Source organism: Sphaerodactylus townsendi, linkage group LG01, assembly GCF_021028975.2.
Source record: "Sphaerodactylus townsendi isolate TG3544 linkage group LG01, MPM_Stown_v2.3, whole genome shotgun sequence".
In the NCBI taxonomy this organism is placed as follows: domain Eukaryota; kingdom Metazoa; phylum Chordata; class Lepidosauria; order Squamata; family Sphaerodactylidae; genus Sphaerodactylus; species Sphaerodactylus townsendi.
The window spans coordinates 99791797-99819106 of record NC_059425.1 but is presented as its reverse complement, the minus strand read 5'-3'; the positions used below and the strand labels follow the sequence as shown (position 1 = coordinate 99819106).

General features: G+C 40.6%; 1 protein-coding gene across 1 annotated transcript in view; it reads left to right on the top strand.

Moving 5' to 3' along the window:
* Nucleotides 1-27310, top strand: part of MTHFD1L (methylenetetrahydrofolate dehydrogenase (NADP+ dependent) 1 like) — a 165252-nt gene that overhangs the window by 85640 nt on the left and 52302 nt on the right. Inside the window, 4 exon segments of the mRNA XM_048488844.1 lie at nucleotides 6343-6482; nucleotides 11541-11582; nucleotides 13129-13229; nucleotides 18590-18770. Of these exon segments, the coding sequence (XP_048344801.1) occupies nucleotides 6343-6482; nucleotides 11541-11582; nucleotides 13129-13229; nucleotides 18590-18770 (464 nt within the window).

The window sequence follows — 27310 nt, the reverse complement described above, 5'->3', positions numbered from 1 at the left end:
AAAGTATCTTTCTATTCTTTTTGTTGCTGCTAGGGAAAGAAATAGGAACATAGGGAAAGGAACATGTTGAGATACTCAGCAGTGTGATTCGGCTTGTGATTTGAAATGGGAGGCAACGATGCTCTGCTGTGATTGATGACTTGAAACTTGTTGGGTCCTGGGTGATTGCTCCAAATGATAGAGACATTGATCATTCTGATTCAGTGCTGCCATCTGTGATGACAGCTGCTGTGATCTCTGTGAACAGGAAACTGCATTCTGTACATACATTGTTGGTCATGTGCATTTGAGAAGCAATATTCTGGCTCCACCTTTTCCAATATTTTCCCACTTCAAAGAGGAAGGCCCTAAAATTAGGCTACTTGAATCCTGTGATCTTGGACTATAGGCCTCTCAGAAGCCTCTCAGAGGTGTGTGAGTATGGGAGTCTGAAGCTGTCTTGAGCTCATTCACATATTGGCCAGCCATGGTTTGTCATCATGCTTGAACTCAGTCTCACACCTTAGGATCAGTGGTGGGATTCTAATTATTTATCCACCAGTTCACCCCCCCACCCCTCCCCACTTACCTGGCTCCTGTGCCCCCATAATTCGATGTTGGGGGGAGGTGAGGGAAGGTGGTGGCTGCCGGGCTTCTTTCAGAAAGAGGCTTTCAGAACTCCAGAGCAGCCTTGCAGCCAGACTGGTTGGGGCTCTAAAAGCCCCTTCACTCCTCCTCTTCTGGGAGACTATCTCCCAGGAAAGGAGGCCCAAGGGGGCTTTCAGAGCCCCAACCAGCCTGGCTGCAAGGCGCCCGGCTGCTCAGGGCTCTGAAAGCCTCCTCGCTTCCCCTCCCCCAGGTGGTGGGATTAATTCAGCTGGTTTGTGGAACTACAGAAAAAATTAGCTACCAGTTCAGCCGAACCGATGCAAACTGGCAGAATTGTTCCAAACCACAGCTCAGGACATCTTTTTAATCCCTCACCAAAGGAAAGATTGCCGTTCTTTTTGCAAGTACACAACATGCCATTATTCATTTGGCACTGGTGAGTTACAAAAAACAAGAAAACAAATTTCAGCTGGAAAGATCCTTAAGTATTGTTCACTGACTAAAGGTAGTGTTTATATGATTGGACCATAGTTTATTTTTCTAGAAATCTATCAGCAATCTTATTAATTAAGGCATAGACCTTGTACAACTTTATCCAGGACCCATGGACTGGTAGCATTTGAGGGCCTCCAGGGGCTCTGCCCTGTGTCCCGGCATCTCAGACATGGGACAGACTCTACAGGGGTTCCAAGGAGGCAACGGCAGGGCCTGGGGTGATAGGGAAGCAATCCTTCTCATAAGAATGATCCTGGCAGCAGGCCACACCACAGTTCTTGAGCTCTCTACTTCCACCCTGCCTCTCAGCTGTGTGGTAGGGTGGGAAAAGCATGGGTGGAGGCCACAGGCACCCACCCCACCTCAACAGGGGAAGGGGCTAAGACCTAGTGAACCACCCAGGGGGCTGGGGACAGGAATCAAAGGATGACTTTCATTCTAGAGGTAGCCTTTCTCTTGGGTGCTGAGCCAGAAATGGGTGAGAGGCTTGCCTTGCCTATATAGGAATTTAAAAGTGGGGTGAATCTGGCCAGACTTTCCTTCCTGATGGCAGAAGGAGGGTCAGAGAAAGGAAGAGCACTTGAGTGTGTTGCTGTCAATGGGAAGACAAGATGTCAGGCCAAGGAGAGGATGAGTCCCTCTTACCTGACTACCAACAAATATGTCAGTTTTATCTTTAGGTAATATTTCTTAATCTCAGATACCATTTTTGGGTTGTTAGTAGGTTTGTTTCTTTTTTCCCCACTTTGTTTCTATTCAAAATGTAGTTGTTGTAAAGAAAATCCAAATAATTCCTGGATGCTTGCAGGTGAAGCCTAGTCTGGAGATGGTTCGATTTGGGGAGGGGAATCATCAGTGGGGTATAATGCTTCTTCCCTTCCTCTTCTCACAACAGGCACCTTGTGAGGTAGGTGGAGCTGAGAGAGTTCGAAGAGAACTGTGACTAGCCCAAGGTCACCCAGCAGACTTCGTGCATAAGAGTGGGGAATCAAATTCAGTTCTCCAGAAGTTGCAACACATAATTATAATGAAAAATGTTTTACATCCTGTTGCTCTTGGGTCATCTTTATGAATGTGTGGGTTCTCCAAGTGGTACCCCCAGTCATTTTCCATCTTCCAACTATACAAATCAGTTGTCAGTCTAGAATACAGATTAACAGAACAATCCTAACAATGCTTTCCTGAGTTTAAACTCAATTGATTACACTTGTTTAGGATTGTCCTTTAAGTGGTAGTATAATTGTCAAGAACTGTAACACAGGAAGCCTGTAGTTCATATCTTACCTTGGTTATATACTCATTGGGAGTCATTAAGCAGTCTAATTAATAAGTGAATAGTAATATTGTATGGCTTCAATAAAAATATTAAAATATAATATTATTCGTCATTATATGGCTAAAGAGTTGTTGAGAGGTGAAACACTTTGCAGTTATGTAATGATATCTGAGGGTCAAGGTATTATTATACGCGTTGTCTTTTTCTAACCGTACAGACTGGATTGAAAAGAGTGAAAACCTGTGTATGGGATCCTGAACAACTCAAGAGGTTTTAGGCATTAGTTGAGTTGTATATTGAAAAAGAAGCTTGTGGAATTATAGGGAACATTAGAGTACATCTGGGAGAGTGACATTCATAGTCAGTTTAATAAAGTTTTTTTTTCAGAGCCCATTGTGTAAACAGCTAGTTCATTCACCCTTGCTGTGGTAAAAGTTTATTCTGGCAGCTATTCATTTCGGTGTTTTATTGCTTGCAAAATGCCCCAAGCATTGTGTCCCAACCAGACTGCCTTGGATCCACTGGGGCAGAGTTCATGTGCTTTTCTGACTTTGAACTCTTCCTTTTTCCATGCTTACAGTTGCACCAGGACAGATATGTTTACATCATGAGAGTCGATGGCAGCTTGCAATTCAGTATTTCCATTTCCTTTTGCATTGTTCTGGAATTTCTTTTACACTATTCCAATGTCCTGAAACTTTAGCCTACTATGCATGTTTCTCAGATTCTTCCAGAGTAAGCGCTTTGTTTTGATTTAGATGTGTTGATAGTAAATGTGGACTGCAAGAAGATCGGTTACACCAGCCTCTGTTTGCAAGGGATTTAGTCATCAGTTAAATGAATGTTCTCATTACAGTTCCAGTGGCCCCTTTGTGTAAGGCTTTCAGCTATTTTAAAATCTACAGTTGTGTTCAGGGCTAATGTACTTTAAGCTGCAGCGTGGAGAACAGCGTTACTGCCCTTTATACATAAACTCTATGAAATCTGATCTGTTGCTTTGCCAGCAAACTTGTGAATTTTTGGGGGGACATTCACTATTCTATAGAATAAAATATATATTTCCCAAGAGTGCGTTAATAATTCCATTGAGAGAATGGGCAGTATAAGCCCCAGTTCTTAAAAACACAAAATGTTGAGGCTGAGTACTGCAGTAGAAATCTCACCAGAAAACCCAAATGGGATTACATTCTTCAGTGCATAGTATCTATTTTAATACATTTGTTTAAGGTACTTCCCTTCATTTTTCCCCTCCTATATATTAGTCTCATTCTGTTCTTGTAATTCTGGACTTCATATTTTCCTGTCTGTGTTTTCAGAAAGTTCTGCTCAGATACTGCAGTTGTAATTTTTTTTTTAAAAAAAGCAACACTCTGTTTGTTGTTCACCTCAATTGTGGTGGTTGGCATGTCAAATTAGGATCTGGGAATCTCCACTGTGCCATGGATGCTTGCTGGGTGACTTTGGGCCAGACTACTTCACGGGGTTGTTTGAGGATAAAATGGAGGAGAGGAGACCAATATAAGCTGTTTGGATCCCATTGTGGAAAAAGGCAGAGTACTTGCAGGAAGTTAAGAGGTGAAAGTATGAACTCTGCATTTTCTTAGTGTTCATTTGTGGCATTAAAAGGATAATTGGCCTACATAAACAAAGAGGCAAATTTAAGCTGTTTGACAGTGTAATCCTATGCAGTGTTCTCCCATCTAGGTCCACTGATAACAATGGTCATAGCCGGAATAACGCTGTATGGGAGTAAATCCATTTAATTTAAATAGTGATGTCAGACATGTTCTTAATTCTGTGCTGTTAAAGTCACTTTAAAACACTACATTAACTGGATTTTATCATATAATTGGGGCGGGGAGGGGTTGTACTATGTATTTGAGAGAATCTTGAAAAGAAGCAGATTTTTCTGTAAATTAAAGCCACAGAAATAACCTTTTTAATCTTGTAATTACTGAAACAAGTCCCATGAATCTTTCTTGCCCTTTTGGCTCCACTTATTTATGTTTTCATTGGCACTCTCATTTGAAAGCAGGAAATCATACAAAGTGATTGTGCTGAATATTTGAGCACAAACAGGTTTCAAAGTACATGGATTTGGCACATTGCTTTATCTTCACATTTACTCTCCATTTCGTTTCCGTTGCAGTTGGTTGCCTTCATCCTATCACCTTTATACTGCATCCTGTTTCCTTCCTTTCTCAGAAGTTGTAGTACCAGCAGTCCTGACATTATGTTTTTCCCACTTGTGTCTTTAAAATAAGAAATTTGGTTCCTTATTGAGATAAGCCCTTAATGGATCTTTTAAAAAATAAATGTTGAGCCAGATCTTTTTTTTTAAATCTCATTTTGTTAAATGCTTAGACCTACATAACATTTGTCTAACTCTGCTCAAAGAAAACTGGGAAAGTGGGTGGCCGCAAAGTATGAACCAGATATGCACTTTAGGCAGCACAGTGCAAAAAATACTTGCTGTTCTTTGCATTTTCTAAACTGAATTGCACATTATTTGCACATGAGTTTCTTTGCACTACCACTGGGAACTGTGGTTTGTGTACAGGGAAAGATGCAGATCCACAGTGAAGAGTCTCTTCCTCTTCTCCAGGTGCCCAGCCTGCCAAGAATAGGCTGGGAAAAGCATTCCTTCTGTGCCATTCTTCTGTGCTGGTTGCTTGAGTTGCCTGTTTATCTACCTGAGTCCCAATTGCACTGAGGGGGAAGACAGCCAAGTATTAATCACTTGCTCTACATCAGTGGTGGTGAACCTTTGGCACTCCAGATGTTATGGACTACAATTCCCATCAGCCCCTACAATTGGCCATGCTGGCAGGGGCTGATGGGAATTGTAGTCCTTAACATCTGGAGTGCCAAAGGTTCGCCACCACGGCTCTACATTTTGTCTCAGATGCTTTGTCCATGTGGATTCTTACACTGCTTCTTGATGCCATGTGTGCTTGAGAAGATCTGTGTACTAAACATGTGTCTGTGTGAACAAGGCATACTTCCAAATGCACTGTGAAGAAGCCAAACATGAGAGAGAAACCTTTTCTTCTGTGACCACCTGTCACTCTGGTACTTAAAGAAGCAGCTGGTTTATGTTCTAACAGATAGTGTAATCATTAAGTGTTTGGGTGGAACTTGCTATGCAAAGGTATGGTTGAGTGCATTGTATTGCAGGAGGGTTTATCAGTCCATTGATTGGTTCCCCACCCTGGGACATGGACAATATACCACACTAAACTTTCCCTTCTCACTAGACATAGTGAGAAACAGACTTTTCTCTGTGAAGATGCCAGCCACAGATGCAGGCGAAACGTTAGGAACAAGATCCATCAGACCATAGGCACACAGCCTGGAAAACCCACCAGAACCAGTTGAATCCAGCCATGAAAGCCTTGGACAAAAAATTGGAAACATTTCCAGAACCAAGGGGGGGTGGGGAAGAGTAGAAGACCAACAAAAAAAACCCCATGGTATTTGGCAGCAGGAAACAGTTTTAAACTTCTCATGCAAAAAATATCTCAGCCTTGAACTTTCACAGAGTAAAACAGCTCAGAGTGAACATTTAATCTACTGCATTTAATCTACTAATTTATTCATTTTCATTGCTGGGAAGAAAAAAAATCCCAGATTGTATTCTACACATTTGCTGATTTAAACTTTGTGTAGGTTTTTGTGAAACAGATGCTTATGAAGTGATCCAGACCCCAATATCTGGAGGAATTTTCTCCTCTAATCTTCAGAAAAAAATTGATCATATTCCCCACCCACCCAATGATTCATGCAAAGCACCTTGCTATTGATACAAGTCAAAAAGTCACTCCACATATAAGAGCATATGAAAAGCCATGCTGGATCAGACCAAGGCCAGTTGTCTGTTGACTGAGTGGCCAGCCACACATGGAACTCCAAGTCTGCATCAGTGAAATGGAAGCTTTTCCCTTGATGATCTCATTCCTATTCATTGAAATTCATCCTTACAGTGACTGAAGCCGGTTTTGGTGCTGATATTGGGATGGAGAAATTCTTCAACATCAAATGCAGAGCTTCTGGCTTGATTCCCAGTGTTGTTGTGCTCGTTGCTACAGTGAGAGCACTGAAGATGCATGGAGGTGGGCCAAACGTAAGTTGCTGTACTTAATAAAACAAATAATAAATCATTAGAACTCCCTTGAGTTAAAGTAAAGGTCCTTATCATTTGAGATATGTATAAACGTTTTAATTTAAAAATTGTTGGAATAGCTCACTGCAGCATACTTAACAGAAATGTTTGTCCTGTCTTTCATCTTTTGCTTTATCCTTAGAGCTTACTTGACTTACAGCCTCATCCAGAGCTGCTGGGTGGGTGGAGAGGGTGCAGCTTTGGTGCAACTCTGCCCTCTCCAAAGGGCTTTCCTGCAGTGGAGGAAGCCTGAACAGTTAAAAGAAAAAAGAATTCACCCATAGTTCAGAATAGAGATTTGTCACGAAAATTGTGGCATATTTTGACCAGCAGCTCCACTAGCATGAGGGGGTTGAACAGGGTCTGGGGACCGACTGCAGTCAGTCCCCTCAGCATTTTGCACCAGCAGGCCTGGGTGACAGGCGCTGTTTCTGGGTCTGGTGGCACGAAATTGCATGGCGCTCAGCTGCCCAGGTTAGTGCCTCCTCTGCCAGCCTATTTGCCCCTTGCACCATGAGGGGAACTCTAAAATGATTAACACGTTGGAAGGAGAATGAAGTCTGTTTGCAGCCTCCTCTCTCTCTCTCTCTCTCTCTCTCTCTCTCTCTCTCTCACTCACTCACTCACTCACTCACTCACTCACTCACTCACTCACTCACTCACACACCTAATCCAGAATTTGGCCCTTCTCGCTTTTTGGCCTTGCAGTGTTCTTTTAATTTTTCCATGGGTAAACCTATGATATCCCACAGTTTCAACTACCATTTTCAAGCTGTCAGTGCTTTCTTCCCTATTTGCTATGCTCTCAGTTCTCCAATTGTTCACTTCTAACTATGGACCCAGTACAGCCCCACTTTTGATTTGATAGGAGGGAGTTATTAACATTTATGGAATTTAGAAGTATTTTACTTGGCTAGAATGTGCCCTATCTCTTCAGCATCTTTTGATCTGGACTCAAGGCTTGAGCTCCTTCTTTTGCAACATTCTTCCAATTTTTTTCAGCCTGTCATCCAAGCATGCAGTCTGGGTTTCATCTTTGATGAGTTCTTTTGATTTCTTAAGTTGAATATCTTGCTGAGCTTGGAGCCTGCTGTTTCATTTGTTCTCTTCCTCTCACTCACAGTTTTTGCACCCTCTTCGACTGCCTGTTGCTGTTGGTAATCCAATCATCTTCCATTTGCCAAAACTTTGATTCCCAGTTTATCTAGTGGGCTAGCCCTCGGTCATTTGCAGTTAGTGTGCTGTTTCCTTCAAGGCCTCTCGTTCTGCATTATTCTAGCATAAAGTCTGTAGCTTTTAAGGATTTCATCACTGCATCCCCTGCTTTTCTTTTTTCTCATTCTCATTCCTTTCCCCTCCATTCCTCACTGGAGTTGCTTCACTGCTGCATACTTGGACTTGCATATTCATATTGAAGCTTCCTCACAGAATGCATGTCCTGCTCCTGCCATCTCTCCCTTTTAAAAAATCCTTCTGCTAACTACTTTTTCCGCTTAATATTTTGCAAACTCACTCTCTTACCTACAGCATGATCCTAACCATGTTTACTCAGAAGTAAAGGCCCATTGATCTCAATGGCATCTTTTGCTACGTGAGTATGTTTTGGAATGCAGCTCTAATATTCTTTTCATATACCCTGCATGTCCTCCAGAGACATGTAGACTGGGTAGAAACAAATAGAGCTTTTGCAACTAATCACTCAACCCCTACCTCATCAATTTCAAGGGGGTGGGGATATATTTCTTACTTGCGCAGAAACAAAATACGGAACTTGGCTAAAAGTAAGATGGTACTATTTGAATATTTCTGTGCAGAATGGGCACAGCCATGGAAACTTGCTTTCACTTCTGGTTAGGCCAAACATAACACTAAAATCTCAGCAAAGAAAGCAGCTGGATTTATAGATCATAAGGTAGAACCTAATTTTATTTCTTTTTCTAGTACATTAACATTTCTAGCTCATTCCCTCTCTCTAGCTTTCCAGTTGAAATACAATGCTGTATGTAACGAATTAACATAATAAAGGAATTATTGTACTTATTTCCATGCTAAAAGATTGCCAAGTTCAGCTTAGAAGATTTATACCTGTTAATAATTAATTTTAAGTAACAGGTATATTCCAGATCTGTTAGAGCCAAGGTTAGTAGTTAGATTTGGCCCTTCTTTAGGAAGCAGGTATAGGAAGCAAATGTTAAAAGACACCCCACACACACCCACACAGCTAAACATGACTTCCCAACAAGGCCCCTCATGTACACCTCACTCTACTGCCTCCTGGTCACACTACTGGCCATGCCCAACTTCCTTTCCTTTTCCAGTCCTGTTTTTATTGCATCTTCCTGTCTGGTCTAAACCCTTAGGTGAACCAGGGGTATCAGCACAGGGGCATCTGTAGTCAAGCACAATTATAACGATTAAAATGAGATCCAAAAGTGATTATCATGGCATTTAATCTGGATGTCAGATTCATCTCTTAATTATACCTATCAACGTTTGAAAAAATAGACTCTTAATAAATCTGAAATGTTTTCCAGTTCCAGCTTGTAAAGAACAATACTTCAAAGATGCTTGGGTAGAGGCAGCAGGATATGGAGTTTGATCAGTGTAGTTTCTACCCCACCTTTACCTGACAGATTGAACTCAAGTGGCTTCCAAATGCAGTTATTTAATTACACATGAAGGAATTTATTACAGCCAAATTAGTGCGGCTGCCTTGTATAGCTATGATGGCATTAGAGTTCTTCTTCCTTCTGATACTGCCTAGGCTATGTTTTTAAAACACCTTGTTCTCCCTAGGACTTCACAGGGAAATGGGGAGAAACAATAACTTTTATTTAAGTCCTGGAACAGGAGGCTGAGAATGTTCAGAAAAGCTATTTGAAACACAACACTTGCTGGGCTCATTTTGTTACGATAGTTTGGTTGACTGAGGACAGAGAACCCTAACCCTAACCCTGGAACAGGAGGCTGAGAATGTTCAGAAAAGCTATTTGAAACACAACACTTGCTGGGCTCATTTTGTTACAATAGTTTGGTTGACTGAGGACAGAGAACAATGATCAGACAACCTTCTAAAACTCTTTAGTGAATGTTTGTGTTTTCTACAACTTTAGGAATCCCACCGTATGGGTGGGCTCTTCCTAGAAACTCTAGATCTTTAGCTCCTTTCTCTTAGAAGCTAGGCTCTGAAGCAGATATAATCTCCTCAAAAAGTGTTGACTAAATTAGCCTGGTTTCCCTACAGGCCAGACTCTGAAAACTATATCGTCATGAGAAAGGATCCCCCTCTCTGCTGCCTAACCCTCTAAAGGCACAAATCCTATCTGACTCAAAAGGTCATTTCCTGGATTTCCTCCTCTACTCTCCCCTCCCATCTGGCTCCCCCAGCATTATTTGGGTCCTAATTAGCTGTTAGCTGCTGTACACACACATCAAAAAAAGCATACAAGGGTTTGACGGTTGATAGAAAAAGGCCATCAAGCCAGCCTGACTGAATAACATGAATACAGTAGTAGGAGAAATTGATTGGGAGCATTTATATCCCACTTTTCTCAGGAGACCAAATTCAAAGTGAAGGGATTTAGTAAGCGGTGTGCTCAGCCCTCTCTGTTTCTGCTTTCTTTTATAATCCCTCGTCTTGGGCAGTTTTCCCACAGAAGAGTTTTTTTCTGCTCACAGGGCCTGGCAGAGTAAAATAATTGTGCATTTAAAAGCATTTGCTGAAGAAGATTTAAGAGCCTCTTGCACTCTGCTTCCTCCCTGAAAATGCCTATGCTACATCACAATGTTTACCGTATATATTCATGTATAAGTCGACCCGCATATAAGTCGAAGCACCTAATTTTACCACAGAAAACTGGGAAAACTCATTGACTCGCGTATAAGTCTAGAGTGGGAAATGCAGCAGCTACTGGTAAATTTCAAAAATAAAAATAGATACCAATAAAAATGTTTTTAAATATTTATTTCAAAGAAAAACAGCATGGTATCATGCTTTAAAAGTTCTGAAGTGGAATATATAACTCTCACAGACAATATCTCTTCAGAGTTTCATAGGGAAGATGCTGAACAAGATCCCCCTTTTAAAAAGTCCCTACAGGTCCTTCAACATGGATAGCTTATCATTACATAGTGAAGATGCTTACGTGGTGATGGCAGCTGCTGCCCCAAAGCAAGTCTTTTTTGCAGGTCTGCAAGCTCAGCTGGACAGAAGTCCCACCTGCTTTCCAAAAACACTGGGTGGGGGCCGAGAAAGGTGCTGGCAGTGACTGCACCCCAGGGCACCCTGTGTCTGTGGGGGATTCCTGCCACCATGGGCTCCAGTGGTGCGGATTTCCCAATGAGTATGGCTCCCTGGCATTCATGGACCTTCCTGGCATGAACAAAAATTCTGTAACATATAAATTTAATATTCACACCTATTCACTGAATATTCACTGTGAATGAAACTACTGGCCACCTGTAGTGCAGCGAAGCAACAGCCCAAGGCTTACCTGGAGCTGCCTTTGTATCCACATAGCAGGGAGCAAGTGCAGAAAAACACTCTCAGCTCCCAGCCTTTTTTCGCTCGCCACCCATTCACTCGCATATAAGTCGAGGGGGGCTTTTTTTCAGCACAAAAAATGTGCTGAAAAGTAGACTTATATGTGAGTATATATAGTAATTTTAAAATGGAAGTGTAAAACATGTATAAATAGTAATGGTTGTATTTTTAGATGTGTTAAAATTAACTGGAAAATGTAGATTCCAGTTCTGTTGGATCTTGCCAAAACTCATCACAATAATCTAATCTAATTTTTGGACATATGCAATAATTTATGAATTAAATAAACCTAGTGAAACAATAAATGCCAAGTTACAACAAATTTCCACTTGTTAATCAATATAAAAATGCTGACATTGGCTGCTCTTAGAAATATGTCAAAACATAAGCTTGAAAGGCTATCTCAAAAGCTGAAACTATTTGGTAATGATCCAGATTATTAGACTATTGTTTGTTAACCTTGTTTGTGATTTTAGGTAATAGCTGGTGCCCCTCTTAAGAGAGAATACACAGAAGAGGTAAGAAACAGTTGCTGAAAAATTTACAGCACATTTTAAAACTAAATTTGTGTTACAGTAGTTGGTAATTTGCAGGTTGAACGTAAGATGAAAAGTGTGCTACCCACAGAAGGATTCAACCAGGCATACTTCAGCTAATATTCAGTATTATTTGTATGAGAACCAATGCAATTGAAAATCACTGTAACTGCTTCATGGGTTTGTCATGAAAGAGCAACATATTTGTCCAGACCTCATTATTATTTATGAGTTTGTGTTGGGTTTCTCGCTGCAAAACCACTGTTTATTTTTGGTGTCACAGCAGTGTTTGTTTTTCCTGCTTTGATGATCTGGCCAATGCAGATTGCCTGGTTTCCATGTTTCACATGTCAGCAAACAAGATGCTCTGGGTCACCTTGTTGTTGTTTTTCTCCATTGTATCTCTGTGCATGAGCGTGTGGTGTTCACTGCTGCTTTTTTTGATTTCATGGCATTGATGGAAGTCAATTTCCTGCCCATAAAAGTCATGTCACGAATATTCTGGGAGACATGCTTCTCTGTACGTTAGTAATATTTAGTTTTACCAAGGGTGTACATAGGACTAACAAGATACAATGACACTGATTGTTGAAGCTGTGATTACAGCAGATGTCATGATTTTTGTGATTCTTAAGTAAGTCCCATGAATGGTTTTCCTTGAAGAATGAAAGGGCATGTAAACCAAGAAAATAAGTCATTTCTCTTGCACATTCCTACCCCAGCACTATCCAGATTCTTGTTTCCCCCTCTACACTCATGTTTTGTCTTGTTCTTCCCCAAAACTCATCTGGTTCTTTTTCCTGTCCTTGTGTGATCACAAGGCCTGGAATCCTGTGTACCTCAGGGGGATTGTGAGATCCTTGTGTGGGCTTCCAGATAAAATATTGTAGGATCTTTGCGTGGGCTTCCAGGAAAGTCAGAAATACTTGCCACACTACCCCTAGGCCTCCAAGCAGCTGCGCCCAGCCAAGTCTACAGTGAAGTGTTTGGGATTTGTGTTTTAGCAGAATCCAACATTAGTTTTGTTACATTAGTCTTGAAAGGTTTTCAGTGGAATGGATTTCATATTTCAGTCATTAAAAGGTTTTCATGATTTAATCCTGGATGTGACCTTGCTGATACTGGTTACATGTTAACAGAGCCATCTCTAAGGTATGGGACAAACTAAGAATCTTTGGGTAGGAAATATCAAGCAGAAATGTCTTCATTAAGTGCATTTACCATGTAAACCCTTTAGGTGGAGCTGTGGTTTAGAGTAGGGGAAGCTAGTCAATAGCCCTTATACAGTTCTGAGTGCCTTCTTTTTCTTAGCCCTGTACAGTTTTGACAAATATTTTGACAGGTATTTTAGTGATTGTAATGGTTGTATTACTTGCTGCCATGTCGGCAATGTGGTTGGAAATAAATGTGCTCCAATTTACAGTGAGGGATAGCTGTCTTCAGATGAATATAGTATTTAATTATTTTTTAAAAATTAAAACAAACTTGTTATTAGTTTCCAATAACATTTGGCTTTCTTTATTTGTAGAATCTCAAGTTGGTATCTGATGGCTGCAATAATTTACGAAAACAGATTGAAATAGCACAGCTGTTTGGTGTTCCTGTTGTGGTTGCTTTAAATGTTTTCAGGTAAATGGAATCCTTTATTCACCTAAGTATAAAACCCCCATATTTTAAGGACATGGTGTTAGAATGTGCAGTTCCAGTGCCATCCAATTAGCTTTATCTCTTCATCTCTGTATCTGTTATTTTTATTGTAAGTTGTGACATGCACTTTGGCATTAAAATTCCTTTTTTGAATTGTCATTTAGTCAACGAGAGATTTTGAGTGGTACCTTGAAGGTGATTTATTCCAAGTACCTACATATTATGTTTGTTTGTGCCTTTATCTGTGACAGAGAGAAAATATATACTTTTCATTTCTTTTAAACATTTATAAGTTCACTTTTCTCCTAGATAACTGGACCCATGGTGAATAACAACGAACTCAGTACAAGATAACATGTATTGTAAGGATTTCTGTTTTATTATTTTAAGAACATAAGAACTAGCCTGCTGGATCAGACCAGAGTCCATCTAGTCCAGCACTCTGCTTCTTGCAGTGGCCCACCAGATGACTTTGGGAGCTCACATGCAGGATGTGAAATCAACGGCCTTCTGCTGCTGCTGCTCCTGAGCACCTGGTCTGTTAAGGCATTTGCAATCTGAGATCAAGGAAGATCAAGATTGGTAGCCATTTTCATTTCTAGTCTGCTTGTCTGACTGGAATCCAAGGCAGATTACAAATATGATAATAATGTTCAGTCAAACAATAAGCAGATTACAACATTTGAATCTAAATAACAAAGATTCCCATTAAGACAAAATAATACCGTTAAGCTGAGATTATAGCACAGAGGGGAAAACCACAACAGCAATGCAAACAAACCTGTGTGTTCAAACCTATGAAGTTTTTTGGGGAGGGGTACTTCCTAATAGTCTGGTAGACCATTTCACAATGTAGGAGCCACCACAGAGAATGCATGAGAATGACAATTGTTGATTTTGCCTGTTTGCAGCATGGTGTCTTCAGAAGGCTTGGCTCAGATAAGCAGAGCTGTCATAGTGGAACTTAGCAGGAGAGGTGGTCTTGCCTCTGTGTAGGTTCAAAAACATTGAGGCTAGCATTTGTAGATCATGGCTAGCATCTTGAATTGAACCTGGTAATTGATTGGTAACTAATGGAATGTCTGCAGAATGATATGCAGATTCTGCTTGGTGCCTGAGAGTAGCAGGGCCATGGCATTCAATACCAACAGGAGTTTCCAAGTCATCTGTAAGAGAAGACCCATGTACTGTGCATCACACTAGTCTGGCCTTGAGGTAACCATAGCATGTATCTGTATGGCCTGGTCAGCAGGGCCAAAGTAAGACGCTAAGTGGAGTTGACTGGATGCCTTTTGCAACTTCATTACCTTCTCCAGTGATAAAGCTGGATTGAATATCATCCTTGAGCTCTTAATCAAGTCAGTGAGAGTCAGCTGGACCCCATCAAAAGTGGGGATCACCTTGTATTCACTTAACTCCAATTGTTAATCACTGGTTCAGAGTCTCTATTGTGTTATTTGGTGATTTGGATAAGGAAAATATGGAACCATTAATAATTTTTCCTAAGATTGTTGAACAAGACTGAGCCAAGGCTCACATTTTTTGTTTTTAAGAATGTTGTATCCTTTTCTTTAATATTGTACTCTAGCAAATTCATTCATGGCCATTAGTCATAGATACAGTTGTCCCAGCTCTGTCTGTAATTAATATAAAGCTAAAGAACTGATTGGTTGGAGTAGTAGATTGCCCAGCCTATAGAAGATGGTTAAGAGACAGCATAACATAGTTTTCTTCCTCCACATGCTACTGACCTACCCAACCGCCCTATGTTATAAAAAGTTACCCTGGTTTGCTTGTTTCATTCTCTTTTCCCTCTTTCATGCATAGAGTAGCGATAGAAAATTTAAGGCCCATCATTACATCTGACCCACATCAGACCTCCCTTTCAAATAGTCCTGTCTACAGTGATTTCTACAAATTCCTGATTCCTGGAGCAATGACACATTTATTTTATGGAACACTTATATTTTATGGGTTTTTTTTCCTATTTATAGTACAGATACAACATTCTAAAACTCATAGGTTCGTAAGTACCCCTATTATGGATTCTACTTTCTGTAGAAAGTCAGGGGGAAGTGTCCAGATTTACCCTCCTTCACTGTTCCATTAATTGATCAATCCTCTAGACTGGGATTACACTTCTTAGTGACTTGCAGTCCTTATAATTCTGCCCCCTTTCTGTGCCAATTGTTCCGATACTAGTTCAGGATGCATTTCGTATTAGATTGTTTAGTAACTCTTTTGTGGGCAAATGCTTTCCAAAAGCTTCAAGATATATGTATAAATTATTAATATATGTAGTGGCAGACAATTCCCAGTTATTCTACTGACCATAGTTGTTGTTTGTTCTTTCTTTTAAACACCCTCACTCTATTGGCCAACATTAGGCCAACCTGTATTTTTTAGACAAATTAATGGAGGTAGAGAAACTATAAGGTTTCCTGTGTGACTCATCTGCCCTTGACTCTTTTCAGTGTGGCTTCAGGTCTGGCTATGGAACAGAGATACCCTTAGCAGCTTTAGCGGACAAACTCTGTCTGCATAGGTATAAGGGGCCTCTGACCCAGATGCCTATTCAGTTTTATTGAACTGCTTGGGAAATGGGGGTATTAGTGCTGAGTCACTTTAGCAGTTTTCATGTCTTTCAATAAATGGTTTTTCGAGAGTAGCATTTGGAGATTCAGGGTCAGCAACTTGTTCTGCAGTGTTCCACAGGGTTCTACATTGTCACCTATGTTATTTAATATGTACATAAGGACATGAGATCATCCATATATTTGGTGTAGGGTGTCCTCAATACACTGATGATTTTTAGCTATGGAATATATCATTGACTAAACTTCCAAAAATACCTAACTGTGTTCTGGGTTTGTATTAGTCTTCCATACTCAGGGGGCTGAAGAAATTGATACTTAGTCCAAGCAAGATGTAGTTGATGCTGGCTGGAAAGCCTGATGGTCTAACTCAGGGGTAGGGAACCTGCGGCTCTCCAGATGTTCAGGAACTACAATTCCCATCAGCCCCTACCAGCATGGCCAATTGGCCATGCTGACAGAGGCTGATGGGAATTGTAGTTCCTGAACATCTGGAGAGCCGCAGGTTCCCTACCCCTGGTCTAAACTAGTTGACAATGTGTTACCCATGATGAGTATTCCTTTGTCTAATTCAGTGAAGTGTGTTATTAGACTCCTGCTTGAAAAGCGGATTGTTGAACAGACTTTCCAGGAAATCTAACAAGAAGCAGAAATAGCATCATTAGTCATCTTTGTTTATTATATAAAACCTTTCGAAATAAGACCTTTAATCATACCAGTTTCATAGCTAATATAGAAACCTTGCAAGCATACACCATTCTGTGAAGGACCTAAAAGTCCTTGCAAAACATGTGGTGTGTTAAGTTCCATCAACTCCCTTCCAGTTTATGGCAACCCCATGTATTAATGTCCTCCACAATGTCCTATTGTTAACAGCCTTTCTTAGGTCTGCAAACTGATTGCTTTATTGAATCAATTCATTTCATGTTGGATCTTCTTCTTTTCCTGCTGCTTTTTAACTCTTCCAAGCATTATGGTATTTCCAGTGGTTCTTGACTTCTTATAGTGTGACCAATGTATGGTAGCTTCTAAGGAGAGCTCAGGCTTGATTTGAACTAGAATCCACTTGTCTTTTTTTTAGTCCAAAGTACCTGTTCAAAACTCCTCCAACGCCACTTTTTAAAGGAATTTGCTTTATTCCTGTCAACTTCCTTTACAGCCAACTTTCACTCCCATACATTGTAATGGAGAATATTATGGCATGAATTAACTTGATCTTGGTCACCAGTGAAACACCCTTATACTTAGGAATCTTTTCTAGCCTCTTCATGGCTGCCTTTCCAAGTCTCAATCTCTTTCCAATTAATTAGTTGCAATCTCTGTTTAGGTTGATGATGGAGCCTACTAATAGAAAATCTTGGACAACTGCAGTTTCTTCATTGTCAGCCTTACAGCCAAATCCACAAACTCCTGGCAGCCAGGGATGGTGCCGCTGCTATTCTGCCTCCAGAGGGCTTTTAGACAATGTGGGGAGGCAAACAAATAAACCTGGCCATCTGAATGCCCTCCAGTGGAGTTATACCACCCTTTTGGGTGGCATATGTCTGAGGCCCTTGCCACTGCATTTCCAGTCCTAATGTCTTGGTGAAAGCTGACTGAATCAAGTCAACCCCTGAGAATGCCCCCCCCCCCCATGCCAGCATCCGATTGGATGCCTTCTGTCCTCCATGGTGGCACCTACTTCCAGTTTTTGCTGCTGAGGAGCAACTGGCCATTGCTTCTTTTTCTCTGTCTGCTGGCAGGGTTGCCCCCTATACTGGCAGAAAGGGCAAGCGAACCAGTACAGCCCCTTGCCACCTCCATTGGCCTGTTTGCCCCCCCCCCCCCGGATTGTGTCATTAAAGTCATTACTTTTGCATTCTTCATATTCAGCTGTAAGCCTGCTTTGACACTTTTCTACATTAACCTCCATTAGTACTCATTTCAAGTCTTCGCTGTTTTTTTTGCCAGTAATGTGATGTCATCTGCTTTTAGAGATTATCAGAAAATCTCACCAACAGAATAAGATGCTCCATCTTTTTCTGAAACTTCCAATCGGATATTTTTTTGTTACCAGAATGCTTATTTATACCCTTTAAGGCATCACTTTCAGTGTCGTTTAAACTAGGGAGCCCAGAGTCTGGTCTTTCTAGTCTAAACAACATTAAAAGTGATGCTGTTTCAAGGTGGATTCCCCCCCCCCCCAAAAAAAACCCCAGTATCATTTTCAATGTTGTTTAAACTAGGGAGCCCTAGGTGTGTTCAGATTTGTGAGTTGGGGCATGTTCTATAATGTGATGGTGACTTTGAGATGACCTGGTGCAAAAATTGTTTTTTGGTCATAATGGGGGAGGGTGGCCTTTGGTTGTGGAGGGGCGCAAAACTCAGATTTTGCACCGGGCTCCATTTTCCCTAGCTACGCCTCTGTTAACCAGTCATGTCTTTCATGCAGTAGCTCACATGGGAGGAAACTGGCTCTCTTCAACAAATCAATGTCAGTTGCCAAGACTAGTATGTAAGGCACCAGTGGCAACTAGACCTCAGCATTTTCCCATCCCTGTTGCATATGTGTCAGTTCTTTTTTTTTCTTGCCTAGTCTGACATATTTCTCCATTGTAGCAGTGAAAATGTACATGTTATGAAAATGAACATGGTGTGAAGTTCCTTTAGCATGCTGTGTACTGTGTCTTGAATAGCTGTTCTTACTCAATATGCCTAAGCATGGGGAGCACTTAACAGTTGTAAATGAAATTACTCTCTTATTGGCAGGACGGATTCTCCTGCTGAGATTGATTTGGTCTGTGAGATTGCCAAGCAGTCTGGAGCCTCTGATGCAGTACCTTGCAATCATTGGTCTGATGGAGGCAGAGGAGCTGTGGAATTGGCTCAGGCTGTAAGAAGAACTGCTGCTAATCAGCAAAATACATTCAGATATCTGTATGACCTGGAGGTAAGAGAGATTAATGTTGCCACATGAAGACACACAGAAAAGAAAGATGCAACAGATATTTCAGGATAAAAAAAATACCAAACAGCAAACACAGCATATTGGTATGCAGGTAGTCTTTCAGGAAGCACCCTTAGCCAAGTACATTACTCCCACTGAAACAGAATGTTTGTTTGCTTCTGTGAATTTTAGTTTTTAAATATCCTCAGTTATGCAGCTTCTAACTCCAAAACATTTTTAAAAATCAGGGTTTGAAAACACGTGACTGAATTGTTTAAAAATATTATATCCATTCTTTTGAATGTTATCTCATTTTGATGGCTCCTGTTCTCCAAGGAGTTCATAGAAACATAGATAGGGTTTGCGCCCCCCCCTTTGATTATCACAACAGTCCTATGAAATAAATTAGGCTGAGTGAGAGCAGCAAGTTTAAGATTCTGCAAGAGTGTTTGGGAGAACACTCTTCTATAACATACAAATTAGATAAAAGTCTGAATGGGACCTGAGTGTCTGAAGAGACATAGTAAATTGTCCTTTTGTTGCTACTAATAATAGGGCTTTAGGTACATGACTGTTTCTTTGTCCACACATTTGTTCATTCAGGCACCCAAGACAGATAACAATAAAATGCTGCAATTAAAACAGTTTAAAATGTCATCATGAAAGAAGTTCATCCCAGTAAAAGCTGTCTATCTCATCATGTCATTTAAAGGCCTTCTGGAATTAAAAAATAAGTCTGTTTAGCTTTGGCCTGAATGACTCAGGGTAGCCAGATCTCCTCAGATTTCAGAACCTAAACGGGGTCACTCCTAGTTAGTACTTGGATGGGAAGACCACCAAGAATGGTTTTAATGCTTGGGTGTTATTTATATAGTGTTTTAAAGTTATGTTTTAATTTATGTTGTCCACCACCCTGAGCCCTTTGGGAAAGGGCGGTTTATAAATCCAATCAATCAATCAATCAATCAATTAATCAATCAGAAAGAAAGAAAGAAAGAAAGAAAGAAAGAAAGAAAGAAAGAAAGAACGAACGAACGTACGTACGTACGTACGTACGTATAGGGGTTACTATGCAGATGCAAAGTAATGGCAAACCATGTCTGTTTGGCTCTTGCCATGAAAACACTTCAAGGTTGCCATGAATTGGTTCTAACTTGGTTATACTTTCTCTCACCAAGGCTGTTCAGGAAGGCCAGAAAGGATGGTACTAGTCATTGCGATCTTTAACTGGTTTATGGTCTAGGTAGGAACAGTTCATTTTGTAGCATCCTTGAAGTTAAACTGATGAATGTCTGAATGGAAATTAGTGGAATGTCACTTAAGCCAGTCTGAGAGATGGAATAGATATGTGTAATTAATAAACAAGCAGATGTTTAAAATCTGTATCTCATTAGATTTTTCCAAATCACTCCCTGTTCATTCAGTCAGAATATAGTGAGTTCTGGCATAGTTGGGAAAATAATATATGAAAAAAACAACATACTGACTTGAGACTGAGAAGTGGGGAAAGATTACTTTGGTTGTCAAGGGGCTAAAATACTAAGAAACAAAAATGAGAGAAGATGAAAATATACAAATAAATGATAGCATTGGGAATTATACAAGGGACTTGTTTAAAAATCAACCTGGCTCAAGGCTATGAGAAGAATGCAGAAAAGTTTCCAATATTAATAGTGCTTGTCTTCACCCAGTTACCCACATAAATCGTTTGACTTTGACTGTTTCTTTATGAAAGAGCTGTTGGCAAAGGCTGTTTGAACCCACCATGAAGCAATCTGTATTTTTAAAGCTTTAATTTGAATACATATGGAGAACATCAACATATCGACTCCCTTATCAAAGGGGACTTCCTCTCTAGTTTTTTCTTGAATTTTCTTGAAGAGTGAGCCTTTCAATTGAAACAGTGAGCCATTACTCAAAACAAACTGACTCAACCATTAGCAATAGGTTTAGATAACAAGGGCAGGATGATAGATGGAAGAGAGGAAGGACCATATACATCCTCTCCCACAAGCATCCCAGGCTTCAATAGCCAAGGAACCTATTTTCAAAGCATACTGCTATTCAATGCTGGAGTGTTTCTTCTGTCACTAGTTCTGGTTTTTCTTAATTTTTAAAAAATACAGAAAACATGCCACAAGTGCTACAAATGGTCTCTGCCACAGGTTAAGCTTGGCTGTCTTACTTCACACTTTGATTTACAGATGTACCTGTACTAAAACTGAATGCTGGTATAATTAACTGTCAATCTTGTCCTCCAAACCATACAAAGACAGGCATTCTTTAATGTTTCGAATGTTCTGTATGCATTTCAGTCACCGTATTAATTATTAAATTACTTTTAAAATGCAAAATTGTTTCAAGGATTGGGTTCTTCTTCTTGATGACATCTCAAAACATCAGCCAATCTGTGCTATGCTCAGTTCTGTGCAATCTGTCAGAACTTTTTTTTTAAAAAAAGAGCTTGGCCCTGGAGAAGAAAATTGCATTTATTTTTAATGCAATGAAGATATTTCTAAACCTGACTCTCATCCAGAAATATTTTGTCTTTCACTCTAAGTTAATGCGGTGCTTGAAAAATGAAAACCATACTAGCTGGCCTACAGTTAGCTGACCGGTTAGCTGACTGGATAGCCTGGCACATCATATCAGGCAGAAAACAACAGGAAAAGTACTGGTTTGAATTGAGGCATAGCATGAACTCATCTAGCAGAATCACTCTCATACAAAAAGGCAATAATTGTAAGACAACAGGAAGATAAAGCAGAACAGGTGCTATTTTAGAAGAGGAGGAAAGGATTAAAGGAAACTGCCCAACTACTTAAGAAAAAAAATTGAGACAAAAAATCTTGAAATAGAAGTTTCAAAATCACCAAGACAATGAAATGAAAGTCTGCTTGTTATTAAGGTGGCTAGGAAGGGAAGGCGACTAGTACAAATTTCTGGGAGTCTGAATGGGTCTTTCTGAAGGCCCAACTGAACTGGGTAAGTCTTATAATGTTAGTAATAATTTATTTATATATTAATTTTATTTATTTATTTATTTATTTATTTATTTATTAGATTTTTATACCGCCCTATCCCCGAGGGGCTCCGGTTATAATTTATAATGATTTATAATTTATAATTATATATTATAATTTATAATTTTAGTTGTAATTTATAATGAGACATTTGGAATGGTTCTGAATTGGTGGGGGGCAGAGTCTTTACTGGGGACTTAGTGTAGCAGTCCTGTTATTTGGAAAACTTGATGGGGAGTTGAGCTGTTATAAAATCCCAGGAGTAGTTCATATTGGGCTTCTTAAGCGTATGTATTTTTTTAATTTACATTTATTTATTTATTTATTTCATTAGATTTTTATACCGCCCCATCCCCGGAGGGCTCTGGGCGGTGTACAACATTTAAAAATAGTATAATTAATAACATTTAAAAGCAGCGATCCAAGTTTAGATATAAAAATTAGAATTGAGTAAAATCAAGATGTAAGATTGGTACGTCCAACGTTTCAACAGTATAAAATCCCTCCTCCCACGATGAAGGGAGGCATGGCTGATCCACAGTGATAGATTAAATTAGCCAGTCGTAGACCTGAGCCGAACATAATGTGACTGGGTCTCAAAGGCCAGTGAGACAGCTCCGTCTTACAGGCCCATGAACTCGCAAGGTCCCGCCAGATAGGACAACTGGAGAACCAGGCGGAGACCAGGCTGAAGTCCCACAACCCGTGGGCTTGACCGCTTGTCGCCGAGGGGCCAGGGACCACCAATAAGTTGGCCTCCGCCGATCGGAGAGGCCGCCTAGGGACATATGGGGTGATGCGAAGATACGATACATTGTATCTGATCTACCTTTTTCAAAGTTGATTACACAGCAGTAGTCAATACAATCAGCTAGATGGGATGTTCGATAAACAATGCAATAGGATTAGGATTATAGAAATCTGGAAATTGAGAAATCTGAAAACAGAACTGAAACAAAGTATGTGTATTAATATTAAAAATTCCATAGCAGCATCCTATTTACAGTAAGCTATACATAGCAGTATAAATTACAATCCCTAATAATTTATCCAAGTAACTTTGTAAACATTTTGTACAGTACAACCCTCTTGAATAATTAAGTTTGCAGAAAGTCAGGTGAGTGACAGCCCTCCTGAACTACATAGGCAGGCCATTTCATTAGATGGGGACCACAGCAGAGAAGGCATGTTTATAGGCAGTTGCTGATTTTGTCCATTTGCAGGCTGGCACCTGCAGAAGGCCCTGCTCAGATGAGAGAAACTGTTCTAGCAGAGCATAGTGGCAGAGATATGAGGGCCGTGAAGGCTTTTGGGCAGCCATTGGAGTGACTGCAGAAGGGGAGTAATATGAATTCTCTATCAAGCTCCTAATAATAGTTGAATGGCTTTGATCTGCACCAACTGGAGTTTCTGAGTTGGTTTTGGTGGTAGAAAAACAGAATTGTAGTTTGTAAAAATATGAATTGCCCCTTTGGAAACCACTGGCAGAATAAGAGACAAATGTGTGTGTACATCATTTTGGTGATTAACTCACTAGGGCGACCTCTTAATCCCTTATTGACTGGACATAAAACATTGCTCACAGGTATGTGGTTATTCTTGTTTCCAGCTATGCAGAGTATTGGCTGGCTGGCTGGCTGTTACAAAAATTATCCACACCCCACCCCTGTCTCCCACTGAGCAAATGTTTCAAGTTGAAAAAACAAGTAAACATTATAAGGTGCCACATGAACGTTTCGTTGAATAAATAAATGAGATGTCTGGGGTTTTTTTTTCAAAAAGTGAAAATCTTTATTGTAGTGAAAAGTTGCATATTTTTGTGAGGAGATCGGCAGTTTTGCATCGGAATTTTTAAGAACACTCTGATGACAGTTGTTTATAATTTATCGATTAGCTGTAAAATTTCATCAGTCACCTCCATTTCACTTAGATCTTCAGCTGCCCCTGCCTCCCTGAGAATCTGTTCAAGATGTCCTATAGAAAAGACATACGAAGAAGTACCCAAAAGGTTTTTTTGTAGTATGTCAGCCATAAAATGTCTTACGAGACCCTCATAATCATTGGTATTATTCTCTAATAATCATCATAGTGGAAAGACCAGTAAAAGTTTTCTTTGCTCAGTTGCAATAATGTCCATCAGATCACATTTGAAGCACAGGCCACCCTGCTCCCCACCCCCACCCTGGCCAATTTGATTTGTGAGTCATATATATCAGCATGACACTTGAAAGCATTCGCAAATACACTAGGGTGTAGGATACCCCCTAAAGTGAGCTTCTTTCAAATGAAATCTGGATATGCTTTTGCCCTGAATCAAAAAATTATGAGGTTGAAAGCTAGCTTTGTCCCTTTCTTACTTTCATACACACACCCCATGTATGCTCTTGACAGCATGACACTTTTAATATTTGTTTTTATTAAACATTTTCCCACTCCTTTCATGTTCTCAAACACGGGGTAGGAAGTGGCGGCATGTTGAGGAGATGAAAATAAATCTCTTATGACCACAGGCAGAGGTATGGATTCACATAACAGTTTCACTTCAGTGTTCATTTTCTGTCATACGTTAAGAAACAAAATCTTTTCCTTTGCCAGTACTTCCAAGGAGGGTGCTTTGGGTGTAGGAATCACCCTGTCATCCATAGAACCTGTGAAGTCAAGAGAAGAATGAAATTAGAAACATATTAAAAACGAATGGGAAAGTAACAGTGAAAAGAAATGAAAGCTGAAATGTGCAGAGTCAGCTTTTATTTTAGCACCATGCCATATCAATCCAGAGCACCTTCAGCTGCACATTTTGTCTTGGCTATGTTCCTGACAATGGCATGAGGAAGATATAGATGGCTTCATTTAGCAGAGAGCTGGTTATTTATTATTTCTCACAGACCATGTGGAAATGAAGTACTGACTCCCAGACTCAAGACTATTGTATAATTTTTGTGGAGAAAAAACCCAGCTATTAAACCACAAAATGAAAGAATATATCCAAAGACTTGTTTTCTTTGCATTAAAGATAACAAACCAGACAAAATGATTTTAAATATTTTGTTGTTTTAACCAAAGAACACTCACATGAATCTGAAAGCAGGTCACATAATGGGGGCTATTCACACATGACTGTCACATTGTGAGATTAAGAACAGGTCACAGGTTTGTATACTTTTCCCTTTTCCTCCCTCTCTTGTCTCACCATGGAGATAACAGCTAGGCTGTGAGATCTTTCAGTACTCAAAATGCTGGGTTTCCTGGTGTATCTTCCACATGTGTTAAGGAGGAAGGGGGAAATAAAGAAGCATAATGCCTTGTTCTAGGCTCATGCATGGAGACCCAGAGGTTAAAAGAAGTAACATCCAAACAGCTAGTGTGGTTTAAGGAATGAGGACTTAAATTGCTGCTTCATCGCATGCACAAAATCTAATTCTTGAGCTGACATTTTACCACACCACAACACTAAGAGTCTTAACCATTATGTCAGTGTGCAATAAAAAATCTGGGCATAGGCCTTTGGTGAACCAAGTATATCAATTTGTCATGAGGCATCCAGACTTGGGCAACATTTCTTTAGCCCCCATTTTATTTTCCTTTCCTTGGGGCATTAAGGAATTTTGTGGTCATACAGGCATGTATCCTAACCAATAAATAGCTAAGGGATGGAATGTTGCAGCGATGAACCCTCTACCAATCGGTAAGCAGGACTCATGAAGTGAGTGGGTGACATTCTATTCCCTTCCCCTTCCACCTTTCCCCGACCCAAAAGCAAGCCCCAGCAGCCCAACCCAGCTGGTGGAGCAGTGGTGCTTTGGTGCCCACTGACCAATGGGCCCACAGAAGCCCTCCTGTCTCCCACACCCCACTCCAACAGGCCACTCTCGCCAGCAGAGCAGCGGCATCTTGGCATTGCTGCGCCTTGGAATCCACTGCTTTGCCGGACTGCAGAAGCCCTCCCACCTTCCCCCTCCCCACTCTAATAGGCCATTTAGGCAGAGCAGCGGTGCCATGATGACCACCCTTTCATGGACCTTCAGAAGCATTCCCACCTCTCCCCACCCCAAGCATCCCCATTCTTCCCTCATTCCATCCCAAACCTCACCTTGCCAGCCTCCCCCACCCCAATACACACCTTCCCATACTCACCTCCTCCACTTTAAGCTTCCCCATTCCACCCTATCCCCCCCCAAACCCCCCCTTTTCCCCCCCCCCCCCCCCCCCCCGTAGCTTTCACCCAAAATGTCTTTTACTACATTAATGGACCATCTCACTAGTGGATTGGCTGTGTAAAAGCACTTTCACCCTCTAGCAGTCTGATCTTCATAGCTGTGGAATATACATTCTCAAGCTTAGCATTACTTGCAAACATGTAATTTATAAATTAGAGATGTGATACATACAAAATAGAGAGGCAACATTAAAATTGTGGAATATATTCTTACAAATTGAAAGCATTTCTCTCTCTCCATCTTCAAGTGAAATAGTGAATGGAGTGTTTTGTGGCTTCCGGGCTGTATGGCCGTGTTCTAGCAGCATTCTCTCCTGCTAGATCACGGCCATACAGCCTGGAAACCACACAGCACTCCAGTGATTCCGGCCGTGAAAGCCTTTGACAATACATTGAAATAGTGAATGTTTTATAATGCATGTACAATTTGTTGAAGGTTGTAATTATGTATTTTTATGTGTGTGTGTGTGTGTATATATATATATAAGTATATATAAGTGGCTTAAAGGGTACAAATGATGGCTGGGAGGGGTGAAGTGTTTGCATGTGAAGTGTCAGAATGAGAGGAATAAAGAACCAGTGAGAGAGACAGAGCTGAGATGAGAGGATGTAATTGAGATAAAGATATAATGGCAACATCTGGGTTTTATTTAAAGTCCAATTAGAAGCAGAGCGAGTGGGAACTGTGCCTGGGGCATGCACGCACCCTGCACCCCTGCTGTGGTGTCACCCACCCCTGCCCCGGAACACCCTCGCAATGCTGCGGCCATGCCATGAGGCAGTGTGCACCTGGGGCATCTCCCCCTGTCCCATAGGTGCTACGCCACTGAGTGCGATAGTTAGGAAAGGAAGATGTTTGTGATAGGTTTAGGAAAATTAGGTTTATTGTGTATATATTTATAGATTTCTTAAAACAAAGTTTGTTCTTATTCATTTTATTTTATAAACTCCATGTTCCTCATCAGTTCTTTTTTTGGGGGGAGGAGGAAACGGCTGTACTGTTGGCACAATCGGGATCAGCATCAGTCAGGATCAGGCCCTTGCAGCATTTTTCGATCATTTTAAAATGGTAGCAGCATCTTTGTGGCAGCCACAAGGACAGCGTCATGTCTAGTTTGGCCCTGAGTGACCCAATGAGTTGGATGTGGAGAGGCAACTCTAACTCATTTTATCTCAGCACATCTGCTGGGGGGGGGTGTTATTTCTGGTGCTTCTACTCTTTGATCTCCTCCATGGCAGCTGCCCAGTTTAAAATGGTCATATCCACAATGGGGATTTTTTTTTCATTGTTTATAATGTCAGGA